The 21,048-nt window shown below is 42.8% G+C and overlaps 1 protein-coding gene across 1 annotated transcript in view; it reads left to right on the top strand.

The window, feature by feature from the left end:
• Tat (Tyrosine aminotransferase) overlaps positions 1 to 20,670 on the top strand; it is a 96,096-nt gene extending 75,426 nt beyond the window's left edge. The window contains exons 6-10 of the mRNA XM_080268029.1: positions 1 to 53; positions 685 to 813; positions 12,180 to 12,263; positions 15,694 to 15,792; positions 20,308 to 20,670. The exon at positions 1 to 53 is cut by the window's left edge and continues 100 nt beyond it. Of these exons, the coding sequence (XP_080124155.1) occupies positions 1 to 53; positions 685 to 813; positions 12,180 to 12,263; positions 15,694 to 15,792; positions 20,308 to 20,670 (728 nt within the window). The remainder of the gene's footprint in view (positions 54 to 684; positions 814 to 12,179; positions 12,264 to 15,693; positions 15,793 to 20,307) is intronic.
• Positions 20,671 to 21,048: the final 378 nt, after the last annotated feature.

Raw genomic sequence — 21,048 nt, 5'->3', positions numbered from 1 at the left:
GGAGGCTGGGGTGGATAGCCATATGCGACAGGGGAGGAGTGTTTGACCAGGAGGTAAGGGGAGGAGAGAGAGAGGGAGGGTGAGGGAGAGAAGAGGGAAAGATGGAGGGTCAGGGAGAAAGGGCAAGAGAGAGGAAGGGAAGAGGAACAGGGAGAGGGGAAGAGAAACAGGAAGGTGGATTTATGTATGTGACAGGGATTGTTTGAGCAAGAGGTAATGAGTGAAGCGGAGAGATGGAAGAAAAGAAGGGCGAGGGAAAAGGGAGGAAGGGAAAGAGAGAGGGGGAGGGAGAGGAAAGGAGGAAAAGGAGGGAGGGAAGGGAGGGCAAGATTGGGTGGACTGACAACTAGGACAGGGGGAGATAAGAGAGGGGGCGAGGGGAGAGAGAGAGAGAGAGAGAGAGAGAGAGAGAGAGAGAGAGAGAGAGAGAGAGAGAAAAGGGGAAGAGAAACGGAGAGAGGAGGGAGGGAGGGAGGGATAGAGGCAGAGGATGGAAAGAGGAAGAGAGGAGAATAGGATACAAGTGAGAGAGAAAGAAAGGCATGAAATGGACTGGGGAAAGAAGAGGAAAGAGGAAAGAAAAGTCTCTCTCTCTCAACATCAAGTCCGGATCACTTCATTAAGGCAGAGAGGCGCGTGTAATTTCTGTACCTCCTAAACCACCTCCTCCTGCGTCTCCCACAGGTGCGCCACGGCCTTCACTCCCTCAGCCAACGTATCATTGGAGCCAACACCATCGTCCAGGGCGCCCTTCCTACCATACTAGAGAACACACCTAAGTCGTTCTTCACGGACACCATCAACGAAATACAGGTAAGATGCTCATTAAGGTTTGGCAGGTAGAAAGGCGAGTACAGTAACCACTAAGCCACTGGTGCTCCCTATCATTTGCCGGTTCTACATGCGTCCCTCAACTCCCTCCCTATCCGCCGAAAGGAGGATGGTGGACTGCTGGACTGGTGCAACTTCATCCTGCAGTCCACTGGGTTTACGTTTTAGATAAACTTGAGACAACAACAACAACAAACAACAACTACTACTACTACTACTGCTACTACTACTAATACTACTATACTACTACTGCCACCACCACCATCACTACAGCTACTACTACTGCTATTACTACTACCCCACCACCACCATCACTTCTACTACTACTAACTACTACTACTACTACTACTACTACTAATCCGACACCAAACGATTAACTCTGATCAAGCTAGGTTAGGTTAGGTTAATTCAGGATATAAAGGACTTAAGATAATCTTCAAAGGGAAGTGGGTACGTTAGGAAGAAATTGAGACAGGAAGGAAAAAGGCGGGTGAAGTGGCTAAGTTGAGCTAGAAAAGTTGGGTTAGATTTGGTTAGGTTAGGTCGGGTTAAGATGGTCAGTTTGGTTATGTTGTTGGGAGAGGTTGGGTTAGGTTAGGTAAGGTTAGGCTGGGGTAAAATAGATAATCTTAGCTTGAATTAGGTCATGTTAGGATAGGTTAGGCTAGGCTGGGTTTGGTTAGGTTAGGTTAGGATGGGTTAGGTTAAATTAGGCTGAACACGGCTAAGCTAGGTTAAGTAAGGATAGATTGGGCTAGGTTAGGGATGGAGTGTTTACCTGCCAGGAGAACAGGTAAGGCCTAATTAATCTGCAAAGGACACCTGACGTGCTTGATGAAGGACTGGCCACGCAAGGACATTCTCTCTCTCTCTCTCTCTCTCTCTCTCTCTCCAGTTTCTTTCTTCCTTTTCTTTCTTACCTTCCTCCTCGCTTTCTTTTTCTCCCAATCTTTTAACCTCCCTCCACCTCTCTCTTTTTTTCCTGTTGTTTCTTTTCCCCCTTTTATTCAGTGTCTTCCTCTTCCTCATTCTTTTCATCCTTTATCTCTTTCCTCCTCTCTCCCCATTCCCCCTCACCCTCCCTCTTTCCCTTTCGTCCTCTCCCTCCCTTTCTCACTCTCCCCAAGTCTCCCTTTTCTCTCCTCCCCTTACTCATCCTTCCCCCTCTATTCCTCTTCCCCCTTTTTTTATCCTTCCCACTTTCCTCTTATTTCTCATTCCTTCCTCTACCTTATACAATGTAGGGTACTCTTGATAGCCCTCGGACCTACGCTTCCCCTTTCCTCTTAGTCCCCATTTTTTATTCTTCCTCTTCCCTCTTCCTATACCTTTCCTACAGGTGTCACGTGGAGGAAATTAGTGTAAAGAAATTAGGCCCATTAGTGCAATGCTGGGATAACAGTAAGAGAGAATTAAATGCTGAGAGGTCATTAGGAATTCCACTTGCAATCAATTCATTTTGTGGCGTGAAAAGTTGATAGAGAATCTCATTACTTTGTGCTCCTTAAAATTACCTCAATTATTTTGCAATTATCCACCCATACTGTTCGTTCTCTACACTATCAAGACAATTAAGATCGATGAAAGACATAGTAATTACTGTGAGTCAAATAATGTAATAAATGATAATATAATTGTCTGTGAGTGGATTCAACAGACACAGGTTTACCTTGTCTGTGGTCTCGACTGGGTATATAAAAGTATCTCTATAAAACTACAGTCATAAGAAAAACTATCGTTACCCTTCAGAGGTACGCACTATGACACAACGACGAAGTGTTGTGGAATGACGGGACAGGAATATTTGTACCTCAAACTCGTCAATGTCGGTTATGTGAGACAGATTTTAGAGTTTGTGCTAGAGGTAATAAAAACTAATTAAATCGTCTGGCCTCTGTGCATAGAGACAAAACACTTTATTATCCGGCACCGAATTCATTAAATAAAAATATAACCGAACGGTCTAAAGTCGGCAACACACATGCAGACGGGCAATGAGTATGTGCACCCATGCCAGACGTATGATAGTACTACAGCCGATACAAGCCAAGTTAGTAAATTTCAGTGTAATAATTATATGTATTGCTTTCTACATATAATAAATGTTGAGTAGAAGGAAAATAATAATACATTTTCAGTGTCATTGGTTTAATATTTTGTATACCCACCCCCTGCGTCCAAAACAGCCTCAAGACGTCTGAAGCATCCATTTGAAGCATATAAACCACCCATCTAAAGCAAACAAATGAAATCGTGAACCCCTGCTAGACTATCATTAAAATAAAAAGTCGATGCCTATAGATTTAATACCTTCCGAAATAATTTATTTGTTGTATTCTATAGATAATAAGTGTTGAATAGTAGGAAAATAATAAACCTGCCAAGATTCATTATCAATCTCCGGCGGGGCGCTGAGGATAACGCAAACACGTCCTATATATTTCCCCGCCATTTGACTCATTCTTGCTCATTATTCCAACTCTTGTAATGGGATTGTGATATGGCAACACTAGATAGGGGAGGGGCGAACACCACAAGGACCCGCCCACATAGCTCAGCTAACGTTCGTTTAGCATCGAACATTCCTGGGGTAACGATACTTTTTCTTATGACTGTACGTGAGAGAGAGAGAGAGAGAGAGAGAGAGAGAGAGAGAGAGAGAGAGAGAGAGGTGAATCCAATACGCTAATGATGTGGCTTAATGGAGTGAAGTCTAATTGGCTGCATGTAGTCACAGTTGGCACATTTAAGAGGAATTAGATCACTTTAACGCCCACTTCAATAAAGGAGACTAGAAACTATTATAATAAAAACTACGACTGATACAGCTCACTTTACCATCGTCCTTTACTACTACACCCATTACACTGTTTTGCATTAGTTTCTCCTTTACTTCAGATGACATTTTCTTTACGTTTCTTCTTAGTTACTCCTTCAGATGATGCTTAATTTATTCTTACAACCAATGGACGATTTTCTTCAGCTTCCAAGACATTCCTCACAGCAAAGGAGTTTATCTAGGCACCCTCAGAACCCTACAAATCTTCCAAACTGAATGAAATCGTCTGAAATGGCATAAAAAAAAAAATGTGGTGCGTAGGTGTTAGCATATAAATTCCACACCAAATTTGTTTCTATCAGTGTTAAAGTATTTCCTCTTGACACCATTACCCTCTCTTTGTCGGAACAACTCTAGCACTACCACAGCTAAGACCAGACGATTTTATTCAACTAGGAGAGAGTTAAGTGCCCGAGTGTTAATACTGGCCCCACTAACCTCTTCGGTGGTCACAGCTCTCGTTTTCTGTTCCTACTTAACCCCATTCCATTTAAATATTGCTAAGTGATTCGTAGGATCCTGGGTGTGCTATGAAATGCTTGATCTCCCTCTCACATGCCCTTAATCTGCTCTTGATCTGCACAACTTACTCACGACAGCACTAACTCGCAAAATTTCACGAGTTATACCTTGAATTCAGACACAAGTAAAAGAAAACGTGAGAGGAGGAAAATGTAGGAGGGTAGAAACAGGAGACGGAATGTAAATGAGAGAGAGAGAGAGAGAGAGAAGGAAAAAGCAAGGAACATAGGAGACGAAGTAAATGTAAAAAGAAAAAAAATAACATCCTAAGTAAAAGAGAAAGAAAAGTGTGAAACAGGATGAAACAAAAGTATGAGGGCAAGAAATAGGGAGAACAATTTTAGAACTGCGTAAGAAATGTTAAGAAAAATGTAGCAGAGAAAACGAAACGCTGGAAAGAGAAAAGAATGTAAAAGAAAAAGGAGAAAGTAAATCTAGAGTTACGTCACTTTCCTCCCTGACGCATCATAAAAAAAAAAAAAAAAAAAAAATGAAAAACATATCAAGCCTCTCTCAGCCTCGGAATATTAGCCAATGAATAAAATAAAGTGAAATATTTGGCGAATTTTTACCCATGACTCTCCGTAATCCGTACGTGAATTTTCTTTTCGTAACTCGGAAAGATTTTATGACGTTGAAGACAAGGGCCCGCATTCTTCTCGGTTTAGGAAGCTCCCTACCACTTGTTTCTATGCGACTTATTTTGCTTGAAACCTTACTGTCGTATTGTTCCATAATTCAAATATCGCCATACTCTCCATAGATAATGTTAAAAAAAAAGAAAGAAAATGATATTAACCAGCCATATCCTACAATAAATCGCTTAGGAAGAGGTGACAGGGAGCTTCCATAACCAAAGAGAATACCAGCCAAGGAATATAAGCCACTGGTTGCTCAATCGGATGTCGGTTATCAGAATTAGTCAATGGCAACAGCTGATAGAAAAAAAAAAAAAAAGGAATAGCCCAAGAACGTAGTAAGATTTATGTGACGGTGAGGAGAAAGAAAATGTGTTATGCAGGCAGTGGTTGATAGGTAGAAACTGTTTAAAGGAATTTATTAAGAGTCAACAATAGTACTTTAAGAAAAAATAATAAAAGTACATTATCAAGTAAAGCAAGATTTATGTAACCGTGAAGGGAAACATACCGTGCTTTAGACACTCGTTGCAAAATTGGGGAAAACGATTATCAGAATTTACCCTAGTATAATAAACACACGATTAATATTAACTAAAAAACCAGTAAGATTTATATAACGGTGAAGGGAAAGACACAGAGTCGTTGCTAAATTGGGGGGACGATTTAAATAATGGCACACCCAAGGCAGGACGGGTTTTGAATGTCGGTCCGCCATTGGTCGCTGGGGATGGGTTGCTGTGCCGTGATTGGCCGGGCAGGGAGGCGCACCAGACCCCACCTCTGTTACTAGGCACTGGATATGACTTCCATCCATCCCCTGCAGTACCATCACGTCCTACTTCAGTTTATTCTTGGTACCTTCTGACGATTTTTTAAAACTCTACCCCTCATTGTGATCCTCCTCCTCCTCCTCCTCCTTGTCTCATTCTTCCTCATATTACTTTCATACTTCATACTAGTTCATGAATCTGCTCGGCCAGACAGAGAGGGGTTACTCAACAACAAGAACCAGACGATTTTGTTGGTCTTGGTGTGCAGTAGGATATCTTGCTTTTGTTTTGCTGTCTCAGACGATTCTTCTTGGCTGTAAGGGAGAGGACTTGGAGTGAAAGGGTTAATAAGGACTACAGTATATCTAACCCTCCCTGCTTTAAAGTCATCCCTGAAGTAAATAAAATCGTCTGGGGATAACAAGAATGACGTAAAAATACACTGCTACCCTGAAAGGATTATGGGTTCTACCAACATGAGATTAGTTTATTTTCTTTCGTCATAAAACTTCTCTAGAGGTGAATAAAGTCGTCTAATGGCAACACTAATGAAAGGAAGAAACACTCACTGAACACACGCGCCCTACATAATTATCTGGCGTTGTTCTGTGACCTTGAACTTTTACCTACTGTTCTTAGATTCGAATTGCTTCATCCTTGCCTGGCTCTCAACCCTTCCACCAACGTATCAAAAGTATTAAAGTTATACTGTTAACACACACACACACACACACACACACACACACGAAAATATATCCCAGCGCTACCTAGTGTTCTTGCTTAACTCCAGTTTGTCCATGCAGACCTGTCGACCTAAGGAAAGTTACTTCTCTGTGGGGGTCGTCCTGTACCGTACCGTATATGCACCGTGTAAAGATCGGCACCCGTTTGAGGTAAACAGCGCTTCGCTAGGGTCGGAATCCTTACCACGACTAAATGCAGAGAAATATGAGGGAGTTCAGTTCCCGGGTGGATGGCGTGTAGGCTCCTCGTGTAGAAAGCAATAATTGTACATGAAGGAGTTAGTGGAAATTGTAGCTAACTGATTGCGAACTCTCACTGAATGCAGGATAAAAACATGTAATAGTCGCAATAACAAAATAGGTCATACTCGTACTGAAGAGGTAAAAAAAAAAAATGGATCATGAGAAAGTTTGTGGACGTGTTTCTTGGCGATTTATTTTGCATATTAAGCTTCATTTCTGCTCTTGGCCGTTAGTTACATATTTCTGACTTGAATACATGACAACAGTAAAGCGCAGTGTTAAAAATGAATCGCTAAGAACGCAGTGTTAAAAAAAAATCGCTAAGGACAGTGTTAAAATAAATCGCTAAGGACGCAGTGTTAAAAATAAATCGCTAAGGATGCAGTGTTAAAATAAATCGCTAAGGATGCAGTGTTAAAAGTAAATCGCTAAGGACGCAGTGTTAAAAATAAATCGCTAAGGATGCAGTGTTAAATCACTAAGGACTGAGTGTTGAAAATAAATTGCTATGGACGCAGTGTTAAAAATAAATCGCTAAGGACGCAGTTAACAATAAATCGCTAAGGACGTGGTGTTAAAAATAAATCGCTAAGGACGTGGTGTTAAAAATATATCGCTAAGGACGCAGTGTTAAAAATAAATCGCTAAGGACGCAGTGTTAAAAATAAATCGCTAAGGACGCAGTGTTAAAAATAAATCGCTAAGGACGTGGTGTTTAGAATAAATCGCTAAGGACGCAGTGTTAACAATAAATCGCTAAGGACGTAGTTTTAACAATAAATCGCTAAGGACGCAGAGTTAAAAAATAAATCGCTAAGGACGCAGTGTTAAAAATGAATCGCTAAGGACGCAGTGTTAACAATAAATCGCTAAGGACGCGGTGTTAAAAATAAATATCTCAGGATGCAGTGTTAACAAATCGCTAAGGACGCGGTGTTAAAAATTAATCGCTAAGGACGCAGTGTTAACAATAAATCGCTAAGGAGGCAGTGTTAAAAATAAATTGCTAAGGACGCGGTTAAATAGCTACGGACAGAGGTTAAAAATAAATCGCTAAGGACGCGGTGTTAAAAATGAATCGCCGAGGACACGGTGTTAAAAATAAATCGCTAAGGACGCAGTGTTAAAAATAAATAGCCAAGGACGCAGTATTAAAAACAAATCGCAAAGGACAAGGCGTTAACGGTCACCCAAGCCCACGAGATAAATGGAACGCGTGCACAACATGAAATCCAATTATATCCTTTATTATCAAACAAAAGCTGCCTCCTAATTAAAAAAAAAAAGTAAATAAATAAAAGCTCAAAATAAATCACTGAGGACGAGCTGTTACGACATCTACCAGGCCAACGTGAATACTGGAACGCTTACACAACCAGAAAAAAAAAAAATCCAATATATTTCGAAGAACAATGATGTCAACTGTAACAGGGTGAGAAAAAAGTATTGATCAAATCATCAGTGTCATAAGGATTCCAAGAGAGAGAGAGAGAGAGAGAGAAAGAAAAAAAGGGAGATAAGAATAACAGATGCCGATACCCTCCCGCCCATAGCCACTTCCCTGCCAGGCGTACCATAATCATCACACACGCCTCCTTTACCCTCTCTCCTCCTTTTTCTTCTCCTTTCTCCTCCTCCTCCTCCTTCCTCTTTTTCTTCTTCTCCTTCCTCCTCCTCCTCCTTCTTCCTGGTCGTCCTAGGGCTTAAGAGTATACCTTATTGTGATGCAGGTCAGCCCACGCCTCCCCCCCGCCCACCTACCCTCCGCCCACCCACCAATCACCCAAATGACCACACGCGTATACCCCTTTTACCCTAATATGACCTCAACTTGCTATCTCCAAATCTTTGAGCTGTAACAAGATATCAACACCAGAATATGATGCTAGTCGCGAAAAAGTGCTAAAGAAAGGACGTAGTAGAGCAGTAGTATTGTTAGTCTGCCACCGAACTACGTGAAATTACCTGCAAAAGGACAAAACTCAGGGCCAAGTTAAGATAAAAGGAGTATAGTAAGGTGAATGGCCGACACCAGAACAATGAATAACTAAAACTGAGGACGCCAAGGTGTGAACAAGCCCCTACTTTCACACGATCCTTAACTAACCAAACCTGACGTAAACTTAATTAAATCTAACCTAACCTAATCAAACCTAACCTAACCTAACCCAAAGCTGCCCAAACCTAAGCCAATACAAATCTGACCTAACCCAAATCAAATGTAACCTAACCTAGATCTTACTTGACCTAACCTAACCTAACCACACCAAACCACATCTTGCCTAAACACCTGCAACTGATGGATGAGATTAGCCTGCATCCCACAATGCAGAGTGCGTACGACAGACAAGACTATATGAAAACTGAGCGTGAAGGTATGAATGAGTGTGTGTAATTCACCGGTTCGGTCAGGATCACTTGATCACTTGATGGTCGTGATCGTCAGCATTTACCCTCCCGGAAGGGAGCTGAGAGCTCATATAGTCCGATCTAAGGGCAAGGCTGTGACCTTCACACACGCACACACCCGTCCCCTTGCTCAAGGGGGACAGTAACCACCCACTTCGTCAGTGAAACTTTTTCGCAACCTGAGCGAGGCACGAACTCCCGTCTACCAGTTGGCAAGCGGGAACGTTACCACTGCACCAGCGAGCGGTGTGTGTGTGTGTGTGTGTGTGTGTGTGTGTGTGTGTGTGTAAAATAAACCGCTAAAATGAAAGAGAATTATCCCGAGCTGACAAGAATTCACACACACACACACACACACACACACACACACACACAATGACCCTTCCGATAATACCAATTCTTTGCCGTCATATATAATACCAGATTATTACAGGATGCCTCCAAAACATATTAAGGTCACGTACACATAAAAAAAAAGAAAGAAAGAGAAAAAGGCCTCTCTCTCCTTCCCACACTTGGCATTCAGAAACCCGGACGAGGCACTGTGGTATATGGCCAGGCTTGTGACAGAAGAGATGATACTGATTTCATTATTTTTTTTTAGCTTTATTTTCATTTTTATTTCATTATTTTTTTTATTATTTTTTTTCATTTATTTTTTTTTTTACTTTTTATTTTTAGTACTCGAAATTTCATAAGACAAAATTATATGACGATAAACACCATCTTAAAAGGTGTATTTGCGTCTGAAGAAAGCATCTAAGGAAACGAGTTGCCTAAGATCTGCAAGTGAAGGGTGGAAGTGGTGGAAGTGTAGGAAATGAAGTGTCTATGATCTGCAAGTGAAGGGTGGAAGTGGTGGAAGTGTTGGAAATGAAGTGTTTAAGGTCTATAAATGTGGCCTGAAGTGTTGGAAATGAAGTGTTTAAGGTCTATAAATGTGGCCTGAAGTGTTGGAAATGAAGTGTTTAAGGTCTATAAATGTGGCCTGAAGTGTTGGAAATGAAGTGTTTAAGGTCTATAAATGTGGCCTGAAGTGTTGGAAATGAAGTGTTTAAGGTCTATAAATGTGGCCTGAAGTGTTGGAAATGAAGTGTTTAAGGTCTATAAATGTGGCCTGAAGTGTTGGAAATGAAGTGTTTAAGGTCTATAAATGTGGCCTGAAGTGTTGGAAATGAAGTGTTTAAGGTCTATAAATGTGGCCTGAAGTGTTGGAAATGAAGTGTTTAAGGTCTATAAATGTGGCCTGAAGTGTTGGAAATGAAGTGTTTAAGGTCTATAAATGTGGCCTGAAGTGTTGGAAATGAAGTGTTTAAGGTCTATAAATGTGGCCTGAAGTGTTGGAAATGAAGTGTTTAAGGTCTATAAATGTGGCCTGAAGTGTTGGAAATGAAGTGTTTAAGGTCTATAAATGTGGCCTGAAGTGTTGGAAATGAAGTGTTTAAGGTCTATAAATGTGGCCTGAAGTGTTGGAAATGAAGTGTTTAAGGTCTATATATGTGGCCTGAAGTGTTGGAAATGAAGTGTTTAAGGTCTATAAATGTGGCCTGAAGTGTTGGAAATGAAGTGTTTAAGGTCTATATATGTGGCCTGAAGTGTTGGAAATGAAGTGTTTAAGGTCTATAAATGTGGCCTGAAGTGTTGGAAATGAAGTGTTTAAGGTCTATAAATGTGGCCTGAAGTATTGGAAATGAAGTGTTTAAGGTCTATAAATGTAGCCTGAAGTGTTGGAAATGAAGTGTTTAAGGTCTATAAATGTGGCCTGAAGTGTTGGAAATGAAGTGTTTAAGGTCTATATATGTGGCCTGAAGTGTTGGAAATGAAGTGTTTAAGGTCTATATATGTGGCCTGAAGTGTTGGAAATGAAGTGTTTAAGGTCTATATATGTGGCCTGAAGTGTTGGAAATGAAGTGTTTAAGGTCTATATATGTGGCCTGAAGTGTTGGAAATGAAGTGTTTAAGGTCTATAAATGTAGCCTGAAGTGTTGGAAATGAAGTGTTTAAGGTCTATAAATGTGGCCTGAAGTGTTGGAAATGAAGTGTTTAAGGTCTATAAATGTGGCCTGAAGTGTTGGAAATGAAGTGTTTAAGGTCTATAAATGTGGCCTGAAGTGCTGGAAATGAAGTGTTTAAGGTCTATAAATGTGGCCTGAAGTGTTGGAAATGAAGTGTTTAAGGTCTATAAATGTGGCCTGAAGTGTTGGAAATGAAGTGTTTAAGGTCTATAAATGTGGCCTGAAGTGTTGGAAATGAAGTGTTTAAGGTCTATAAATGTGGCCTGAAGTGTTGGAAATGAAGTGTTTAAGGTCTATATATGTGGCCTGAAGTGTTGGAAATGAAGTGTTTAGAGTTTGCTGTTCTTATTTTCATCTTTACACCTCCTCTCTCTCTCTCTCTCTCTCTCTCTCTCTCTCTCTCTCTCTCATCTAATTACAGACGGTCCTCCAAAAACCCTGTACCAAACTACTAAAACTTTGTTCATACGGCAGTCGTGTGTGTGTGTGTGTGTGTGTGTGTGTGTGTGTGTGTGTGTGTGTGTGTGTGTGTGTGTGTGTGTGTGTGTGTGTGTGTGAGAGAGAGAGAGAGAGAGAGAGAGAGAGAGAGAGAGAGAGAGAGAGAGAGAGAGAGAAATTAGTGAGCGAATGAGTGAGACGGGCACTCAGTCTTTTTTGCATGAGAGAGAGAATTAAAGATAACTCAATTTTCTCTCTTCGCCAGACTTATCACGAGTATTTAAGTGGGCGAATGGCTGAATATTACCCACGTTAATTCCATCACTACTTTTTTTTAAATAATTTATTCTCTCTCTCTCTCTCTCTCTCTCTCTCTCTCTCTCTCTCTCTCCAGACGATTTTATTCAGCTTAGATCGAGCCTTCCTTAACTCCTTCACTACGAGACGCCAAACCCCTGAGTAAAATCGTCTGGTGGTGGAATGAATCGGATGAAGAAATACGTCAAGAAACTGAAAAGTAGTAGAGGTAGTAGTAGAGGTAGTAGTAGTAGCAGTTGTAGTAGTAGTAGAAGTAGTAGTAGTTATTCTCCTGTAATATAATTGTGTTCTTTCCCTTGAGTTATTTTCAGTGTTTTTTCCCTTCAGTTATTCTTGTTCTTTCCCTTGTTATTCTCAGTGTTCTTTCCCTTCAGCTATTCTCTTCTAATGGTGTTCTTTCCCCCCCTCAGAACCACGCTCGCATCAGCTACGCCGCCGTCAGTGCAATCCCAGGTCTTACCCCCATCATGCCGCAAGGAGCTATGTACATGATGGTGAGTAACGAGTGTGATGTGCTGTGTGTGTGTGGTGTGGTGTGGTGTGGTGTGGTGTGGTGTGGTGTGGTGTGGTGTGGTGTGGTGTGGTGTGGTGTGGTGTGGTGTGGTGTGGTGTGATGTGGTGTGGTGTGTGGTGTGATGTGGTGTGATGTGTGTGGAGTGGGTGTGCAGGGTGACAGAGTTGGGGTGTGGTGTGACAGTAATGTCGTAATGGTATAGAGCTTGGAGATGGGGTATGGTGTGGTGTGGTAGCAAGAAGGTGCACTGGTGGGACGGTGTGGTGTGGCGATGATGTGCGATGGTATGGTGGGATGGTTTGGTATGGTAGTGACGTGGTGGTATTTTTTGGCAGTGGTGTGATGGTATATTGCTCATACGTCACTATATTCACACCACACCCTGCTAATACCACCCACACTACACCATTCCACACCCCGAACACTGGTATGGTGGTATAGTGACTTTTACACTCCCACACCATACCCCGCTTACCCCCCTCCCAACCCCCCTACTGAAACTATTCTTCCCCCTCCCCTCTTATCCTCTCCTCCCCCCCTCTCCTCATTCGCTTGATATATGGAGTGACTGGGAAGGGGAGGGGAGGGAAGGGGAAATTAAAGAGTGGAGGGGAGGGGAAGGAAGGGGCAGTAAGGGAGAAAGGGGAAGGAACTGAGGTAAGAAGGAAAGGGCAGGGATAGGGAGGTGAGTGTGGGATGGAGAGGGAAGGGAAGGAGGAGGGAGGAGAGAGGAGGGTAAAGGGAGAGATGGAGGAAGAGGAGAGAGGTGAGGAGGTACAATGGGAGAGAAGAACAGAATAGGGAGAGAGGGAGGGAAGGAGCAGAGAGAAACTAACCAAGAGAGATGGGGGAAGGTGGGGGAGTGGGGGGAGACGGTAAGGGGATTCAAGATAGATACAGGTAGGGGCACTCAGAGACATTGCACTGGCGTCCCAGATTAAGGGCAGCCCAACCAAAGCAAGATGTAAACAGTAAACCAAAGAGTCACCATAGCAACGTGTCAACTGTAAACAAACTGGGTACTCAATAAACTAAATGTACGATGTCGCTTTTCTTGTGTGCATGACCTTGGAGACGTCTTCACACACACACATACACACACACACACACACACACACACACACACACACACACACACACACACAGGCTACCCACGTGATCAGCTGATGGGAAGAGGGATGGAAGGAGAGGGGGGAGGGAGAGTAGACAGGGGGAGGGATGGAGGAGTGGGGAAGGGGAAAGGGGAAGAGGGGGTGGAGGAGAGGGAGAGGAAAAGGATAAAGAAAATGGGATGCTGGAGGAAAGGACGGGAGGGAGGGAGGGAGGGAGCTAAGGGTATTGAAGGAGGAGAAGGAGAAGGAGGAGGAGGAAGAGGAGGAGGAGGAGGAGGGACCCCCCCAAAAAAAATACAGCGAGACGGTGATTGGCTGAGCTAGGGGTGTGTGTTAGACAGAGATTCAGTGGGCTCTCTCCTAACCCACCTGTTCCTCAGAAATTCCAGGTAACGCACAGGAGAAGAGGAGGAAAACCAGGCAGGAGTAGGTGAGGCAGAGGGTAGAGTGAGGCAGGCAGGGTATGGGTGAGGTAGGTGGATGAGGCAGAGAGAGGGGAAAGGTAGGTAGGCAGGTACTGTGTAGGGGTAAGGTAGGTAGGTAGGTAGGCAGGTAGGCAGGGAGGGTAGGAGGAAGAGGTGAGGCAGGAAAAACAGCTGAGAACAGAGTAAGTCTGAAAGAGGAAGGAAGAGAAGCAGTGAGGAAGGGTTGAGAGATGGTCCAGGCAGGAAGAGCAGGGTGAGGCAAGGGTAAGGCAGGCAGGCAGGCAGGGGTGAGGCAGGTGACACGGCAGCATGACCTAAGCTTTCTGTGTTTGCCTTAGCTCTGCCTCACCCCCTTCAGGCAGGAGACGACTGTGTGTGTGTGTGTGTGTGTGTGTGTGTGTGTGTGTGTGTGTGTGTGTGTGTGTGTGTGTGTGTGTGTGTGTGTGTGTGTGTGTGTGTGTGTGTGTGTGTGTGTGTGTGTGTGTGTGTGTGTGTGTGCAGAATGGGTATCACCAAAAATAAATACATGCATCTAAATGTATGTATGTATACATGTATGAAGGTATCTATGTACGTATGTGTATGTATGTATGTATGTAGAGACTGACAAAGACGAAAAAGGCGACATAATTCATCAAAAAGAGACGGTGAAAAAAGAGAAAGAGAGTGAAAGATAAAGAGAGCGAGGGACGACAAACTGCGTGATGGAGAGCGAGAGAGACACGTGAGAAAATAAATGGAAATTGAGGAGAACTGGACTGATGGAGGGAGAGAGAGAGTGAGGATGGGGCGAGGGGCACTAAGAATGATTGCGTGAGAGAGAGAGAGAGAGAGAGAGAGAGAGAGAGAGAGAGAGAGAGAGAGGTACTGCGAAGGTAGGTCTGTAAGTACACGAGTAAACAGTGTGTGTGTGTGTGTGTGTGTGTAACAAAATGGCTTACGAATCATCTTAAGTCAGCTATATTTTTGTTTTTTCATCTTTCCTCTCTTCCTTCACCTCTACATCCTCCACCCTCCACCCACACCCTTTTCCACCCTTTCCCTTCAGCCAGATCATTAGTTATTCTCTCTCTCTCTCTCTCTCTCTCTCTCTCTCTCTCTCTCAATATGGATTTAACCTATCAATTTTCCCCTCACTCTGGAGCTCATATGAACTTACCTGCCAATCTACCTACATCCCTGCCTACCCATCTACTTACCTACCTACCTACCTACCTGCTTCCCTACCCACCTTTCTACCTACCTACCTACCTACATCCCTACCTATCTATGTACCTGTCTATCCCACCCTATTTACCTAACTCACTTATCTACCTACCTACTTACCTGTCCACCTATCTACCTGCCTAATTACACCTGCTTCATAACTATCTACCTACCTACTTACCTATCTACCTATTTTCATACCAACCTACCTACCTATCTACTTCCCTAACAGTCTACCTACCTACATATCTACCTACCTGCCTACCTACCAACCTACTTACCTACCTACCTGCCTAATTTGTACCCTGTATCGATTACCTCAAAATAACTGAGTAATTTATGGTTATTATTTAAGGTCAATTGCCAATTCGATTGTCTTTTGTCATGGTATAGGAAGTAATGACTGCGGTTATACTGACGATGATGATGATGATGGTGAAAGGTGGTGGTGGTGGTGGTGGTGGTGGTGGTGGTGGTGGTGGTGGTGGTGGTGGTGGTGGTGGTGATGATGATGATGATGATGATGGTGAAAAAGGTGGTGGTGGTGATGATGATGATTATGATGACCACTACTACTACATACTATTACTACTACTACTACTACTACTACTATCACTATTATTATTATTATTATTATTATTATTATTAAAACACGCTACTTCCCCAGATCGGCATCGACATGGACAAGTTCCCCTCCTTCAAGAATGACCTCGAATTTGTGGAGAAGATGATTTCGGAGGAGTCGGTATTTTGTCTGCCAGGGAAGGTGAGTGCAGCCCTAACACCTCTTCCTTAGTGATTTATTTTTGGATGTGACTGGTTGACTGCCTTCTTTACTTTCCTTTTGCAGGGTATGGCAATATCGTATGGATTTATGTAACGCAGGACAGTAAGGTGTAAAAAAAAATAAATCGCTTAGGAAAAGGTGTTAGGGAGCTTCCGTAACTGCAGAGAATGTGGGCTCACGGTTCACGTGTGTATTAGTAACCCTCTCCCCCCCTCGCGTTCTCTCCAGTAGTTTGTGTGTGTGTGTGTGTGTGTGTGTGTGTGTGTGTGTGTGTGTGTGTGTGTGTGTGTGTGTGTGTGTGTGTGTGTGTGTGTGTGTGTGTGTGTGTGTGTGTGTGTGTGTGTGTGTGTGTGCAGGTTAGTTAGGTTGTTTGTATGGCCATGTCTCATACAATAAATAAATAAATTAATAAATAAATAAACTTCATGAGCGCATTCCAACCACTAAACCAACAGCACTTCTTTAAAATATCTATCCATATACCCACATTTTTTCAAACACAGATTAACTTTCACCTAATTTCATCCGTCAGCATTACAGGTTAACTAATTAGAGGAAAATCATTGTCAGGTAAAGAATTAATTAAATCAGTGGTTCCCAAACTGGGGGTAATTACCCCCGTGGGGGTAATGAAGCCGTTTCTGAGGGGTAACGAGGCACTTTCTAAAAGTAATAGTTCTTTGGAGTAAATTGATAAATATTAATAATAATAAATAAATGAATAAATAAATGAATAATACAAAACTAATTAAACTAATATTTATCATAATTATCCTTTATTTTGTATCAAAATCAAAGCCAGGAACCAGCTGAAAGACGCAGATGCTGATATGTGATGTGCACTGTCCTCTGCAGACCCTCGTATTGATATTTTATTAAAGGACAAATAATATACATGTTTCCCATTAATAATGCAGCAATAATGTCAATTTTCTAATAATTACCAACGAAATAATGCTTTAACTCCTATTTCTAATATAAGGAACGATGCTTTAATTTTATTTTTTTGTCAAAGGAATAATGTCTAAATTCTTTATTTCTTACGTAAAATTAAATTCGTACAATTCTTTATTTCTTACGTAAAATTAAATTCGTACATATAAAATGCATTAAAAATTAAGCTTTCCAATATTTTTCTTTCCTTTAACTTCACATAACTGAAGAGGAATGGGGTAGGGGGTAATGGTGATCTATCACAGCACTGCCGGGGGTAATGATACCAAAAAGTTTGAGAACCACTGAATTAAATCTTGCTACCTGTGGGACCTCCGAATAATCAACAAAAAAGTCTTAGGGGAAATCTGGCCAAGTTTCGTAAAAAGCTTTGAAGGTTACGAGTGTAAGAAAATTTGGTTTGATATTTATGTTAGTTGTCAAAATTAAGAACAGCGATCAAGATAAAGCTTTATAAATATATACTAAGTTCAGTGTGTTGATCGTCTGGGGAGGGGGGGTTTGTGGGGGGAGGTACACTTAACAAAACACTGCTTATAACTCTTCATTTAAGTATTCCAATCATCACATTTTACTCATTTTTCTGGGAGACATCTTGCACTGAAGACTGAAGACAGGCTGTATCTAAACCCCCAGTTCTAAATAGTCCATCTTAGGCTGAACACAACTACCAGGAGAAGGGAAGAATATAAACATGCCGTAAGTAATAGTAATGAAGAGGTTAATATCTCCCAATAATATGATGAAATAAAATAGAAATCATGTATCCATCGATTTGACTAAGCTCTGAAAGGTAAATGGGAGGAATATTTCTACTTGTTTGAGGAAGGCCAATATTTTCCTCTTACACTCACCTGCATACTAATTAGCTGTCCAGGTAGGCAAAACACGCGGAAACACACCTGGCAGCTCAAGGTCTCATCATTAGAGTATTAATTTTTTTTATCCCCAGCAAAGAAGCAAGGAAAAACTAGCTGATGACGATGGTACTGTTGTTACTGTTGCTATTTCTGTTGTTGTTGTTGTTGTGATGTTGTTCAGGGTTCATTTATCCTTCTTCCTCTTCTCTCTCCCCTCACTACATCGTCCCCTTCCCCTTCCCCTTCCCCTTCCCCTTCCCTCACTCCTTATTTCCCCTGCCATCACATCCACTCCTATGCTTCCCCATTCCTCAGCCTCAATCACATCTACCTCTACCCCTCCCCTTCCCTTTCCCTCCCCCCTTTGCTTCTTCCCCTTCCACTTTCCTCGACCTCTATCACAATCAGCCTCAACCCTCCCCTACCCATTCCTCTCCCCTCTTCTTACCTCTCGTCCTCCTTTTCCATCTCTCCCCACCATTTCCACTCTTACTCTCTCCCTCCATCTCCCCCGACCACAATCACTCCTTCCCCTTCTCACTCTCCTCCTCCTCCCTCCATTTCCTCTTCCTCTCCCCACATCCTTCCTTCCCCCCACCTCATCTCCCCCTCTCTCCCCTCCCCCTTCCCCTCCACCACTCCATCTACTCCCAATCAAGAGCCACTTTTCTCCTCGTGTGTTGTGTTCTGTGCCTATAATTACTCTGGGCTAGGCGAGGTGGATAATTGGGCTATTAGCAGGGGCGCGGGGTGATTAGGACAGGGGGGAGGGCAGACAGAGGGAGAAAGAGGGGAGGGATGGGGATAAGGGGTGAGAAAGGATGAGAATGGAGAAGGATTATGAGAGGGCTAGACAGAGCGGGAAGAGAGAAGGAGAGGATGGAGAGAGAGAGAGAGAGAGAGAGAGAGAGAGAGAGAGAGAGAGAGAGAGAGAGAGAGAGAGAGAGAGGGAGGAGGGGTTAGAGGGGGAGGAGGACGGAGGAGACGGAAAGGAGGGGAGAAAGGGAGAGGATGGGGAAAGAGAGGGGGAAGGAAGGAAGAGAGATAAGAATGTGATATGAGAGATAAGGAGAAGGAGGGGATGAAAGACGGAGAAGGAAGGGAGAGAGAGAGACAGAATGGAAGGTGAGGAAGAGAGAGGATGGGGAAAGGCGGGGAGAAGGAAGGAAGAACGGAAGACAAAAGGGGAAGGAAAAGGAAAAGCGAAAAAAAGAATAACTGAGGAGGAAGAGTAGCATCACGAGCGGCGGAAGTAGTAAAGGACGAGATATGGGTCAAGATAGTGAGTGAGGACTAAATTGGAAAAGTTACAGAGGCGGTTTAGGCAGAAGAGAGAGCTACTGACGGAAACGAGAGTGATGTAGGGGCACGAAGGCTGGTCAATGTAGGTTAGATGAGGTCTGGGTAGGTTAGGTTAGGATGAAGTGGGTTAGGTTAGGTTGAGTTAGGTTGGATTAGGATAGGATGGGTTTAGTTAGGTTAGTTTGGGACGAATGGTGGACGGATGAATAAACTTTTACTCTAGTAGCCGTAGTCTCACATGCTTAGGAGGCTTTCTAACTAACAAATCTAACCCTACCTGACCAAAATAAATAAAAACAAACCTAACTTATCCTCACCTAATCTAACTTAACCTAATCTCAATCAACCAAACTTAATCTCACTCAACTCAGCCTGTCAACTCCACATTTCCAATTCCTCCCTCTCTCTCTCTCTCTCTCTCTCTCTCTCTCTCTCACCTGTATTTACCTGTCTCCGGCGTATATTAATCACTCCCAGACCTACTCTAACCCCGTACCTGCTTCCATCATTCCCACACTCGTTAGCATCAAGACCATATTAAAAAGAAGTCAATTTTCAGAGGGCTGTTCTATAATGTAACTGAACCTAAACGGAACCTCAAAAATAACCTTCTGTAATCCATCATATCGAGTGTTCTTTTTATCCCTCAGACCTCAGGGGGTTTTCACATCGACGAGAAAAATCGTCTGACAGGAAAAAAACGAAAAAAAAGAAAGAAAAACAGACAAGTAGTACCTCATAAATAAATCCTTAAGTCAATTTTTTATCCTCCCTTAATCCCTTCACTAATCCTGTAATTACTAGGACCTTTCAACATCCTATTCCTGCAACTCAACATCCTATTCCTGCAACTCAACATCCTATTCCTGCAACTCAACATCCACCTGCAACTCAACATCCTCCTTTCACGGAACGGGAAGGGAGTTGAGGGACGTTCCTACTATTTAGCCGGGCAGAGGAGCCGCGTGGTTATATCAGTGCCACCACGAGAAGGCGTCCCTCTCCAATACCACATCCGAATTTAAGACTTCAAATTACTCTTTAACCCCTTTTGATTATCCTTCAGCACTTCGAAATTATCACCCCCAAAGAGAGCCCATCCAAACCTCACCTGAAAATGGATTCCCAACTTTTTTTTTTTTTTAATTTCTTTCCAGTGTTTTGACGTTATATTTCTCGCCTTAAAATGGTCCCCACTAATCTTTTTTTTTTTTTTTTTTTCTTGCAGTGCTCCAAAATTCTACAGCTAACTTCAATATGGCCACCCCTGACCTTTTCAATTTTTCTTGCAGTACTTTGACAATATATCTCACCTCAAAATGGCCCCCCCCCCTAACTTTTTTATTGATTGATTGATTTTTTTTTTTTTTTTTTTCAGTGTTTTGACTACCCCAACTACGTGCGCATTGTGTTGACGGTGCCGGAGAAACACCTGCGCGAGGCAATGGGGCGCATGACCGAGTTCTGCGCACGCTACTACAAGAATCCTGTGCAGAATGGCCACGTCGACGGGCGCCTCTGCATCGGCCTGACGAATGGGGCGGGTCATGGGGAGGAAGACGGAATGGGGATCATGATGGATGGGGCGGATGTGAGTGGGGTGGAGGAGATTGCCAGGGAGCAGCATGATCACCACCACCACCATCACCACCATCTTCATCACCATCATGGGGTGGAGAATGGGCTGGAGAAGAAGGGTATTGATGTGGGGACGATGGTGATGGAGATTGAGGCGGAGTGAGTGGGTGAGTGAGTGTGTGTGTGTGTGTGTGTGTGTGTGTGTGTGTGTGTGTGTGTGTGTTGTAAGTCTGCACATGCTCACATAACAGATATATTTACATGGATATTAAAACACACTGAAGCTTACATTTGAATTTGCTCTATATTGTATTTTGTTTTTCTCTTGGAGGGAACTGTTACTGCGGGCTCATGGCCTTTGGTTCCTTCTTCCTAGCATAAAAAAAAAGAAAAAAAAAGATAAATATTAATGTGTGTGTGTGTGTGTGTGTGTGTAACGTGAATACAGTATTACAACACAAAGGTCTGTATTACCTTCCCGTTAACCCCTTCCCTACGATGACTTCCTCACTTTATTCTTGCTACCTCGAGACATATCATT

Source organism: Coenobita brevimanus, chromosome 26 (assembly GCF_032717465.1).
Source record: "Coenobita brevimanus isolate Jiangsu-jjx chromosome 26, ASM3271746v2, whole genome shotgun sequence".
Taxonomy (NCBI): Eukaryota; Metazoa; Arthropoda; class Malacostraca; order Decapoda; family Coenobitidae; genus Coenobita; species Coenobita brevimanus.
This window is presented reverse-complemented; position numbering and strand designations above follow the sequence as displayed.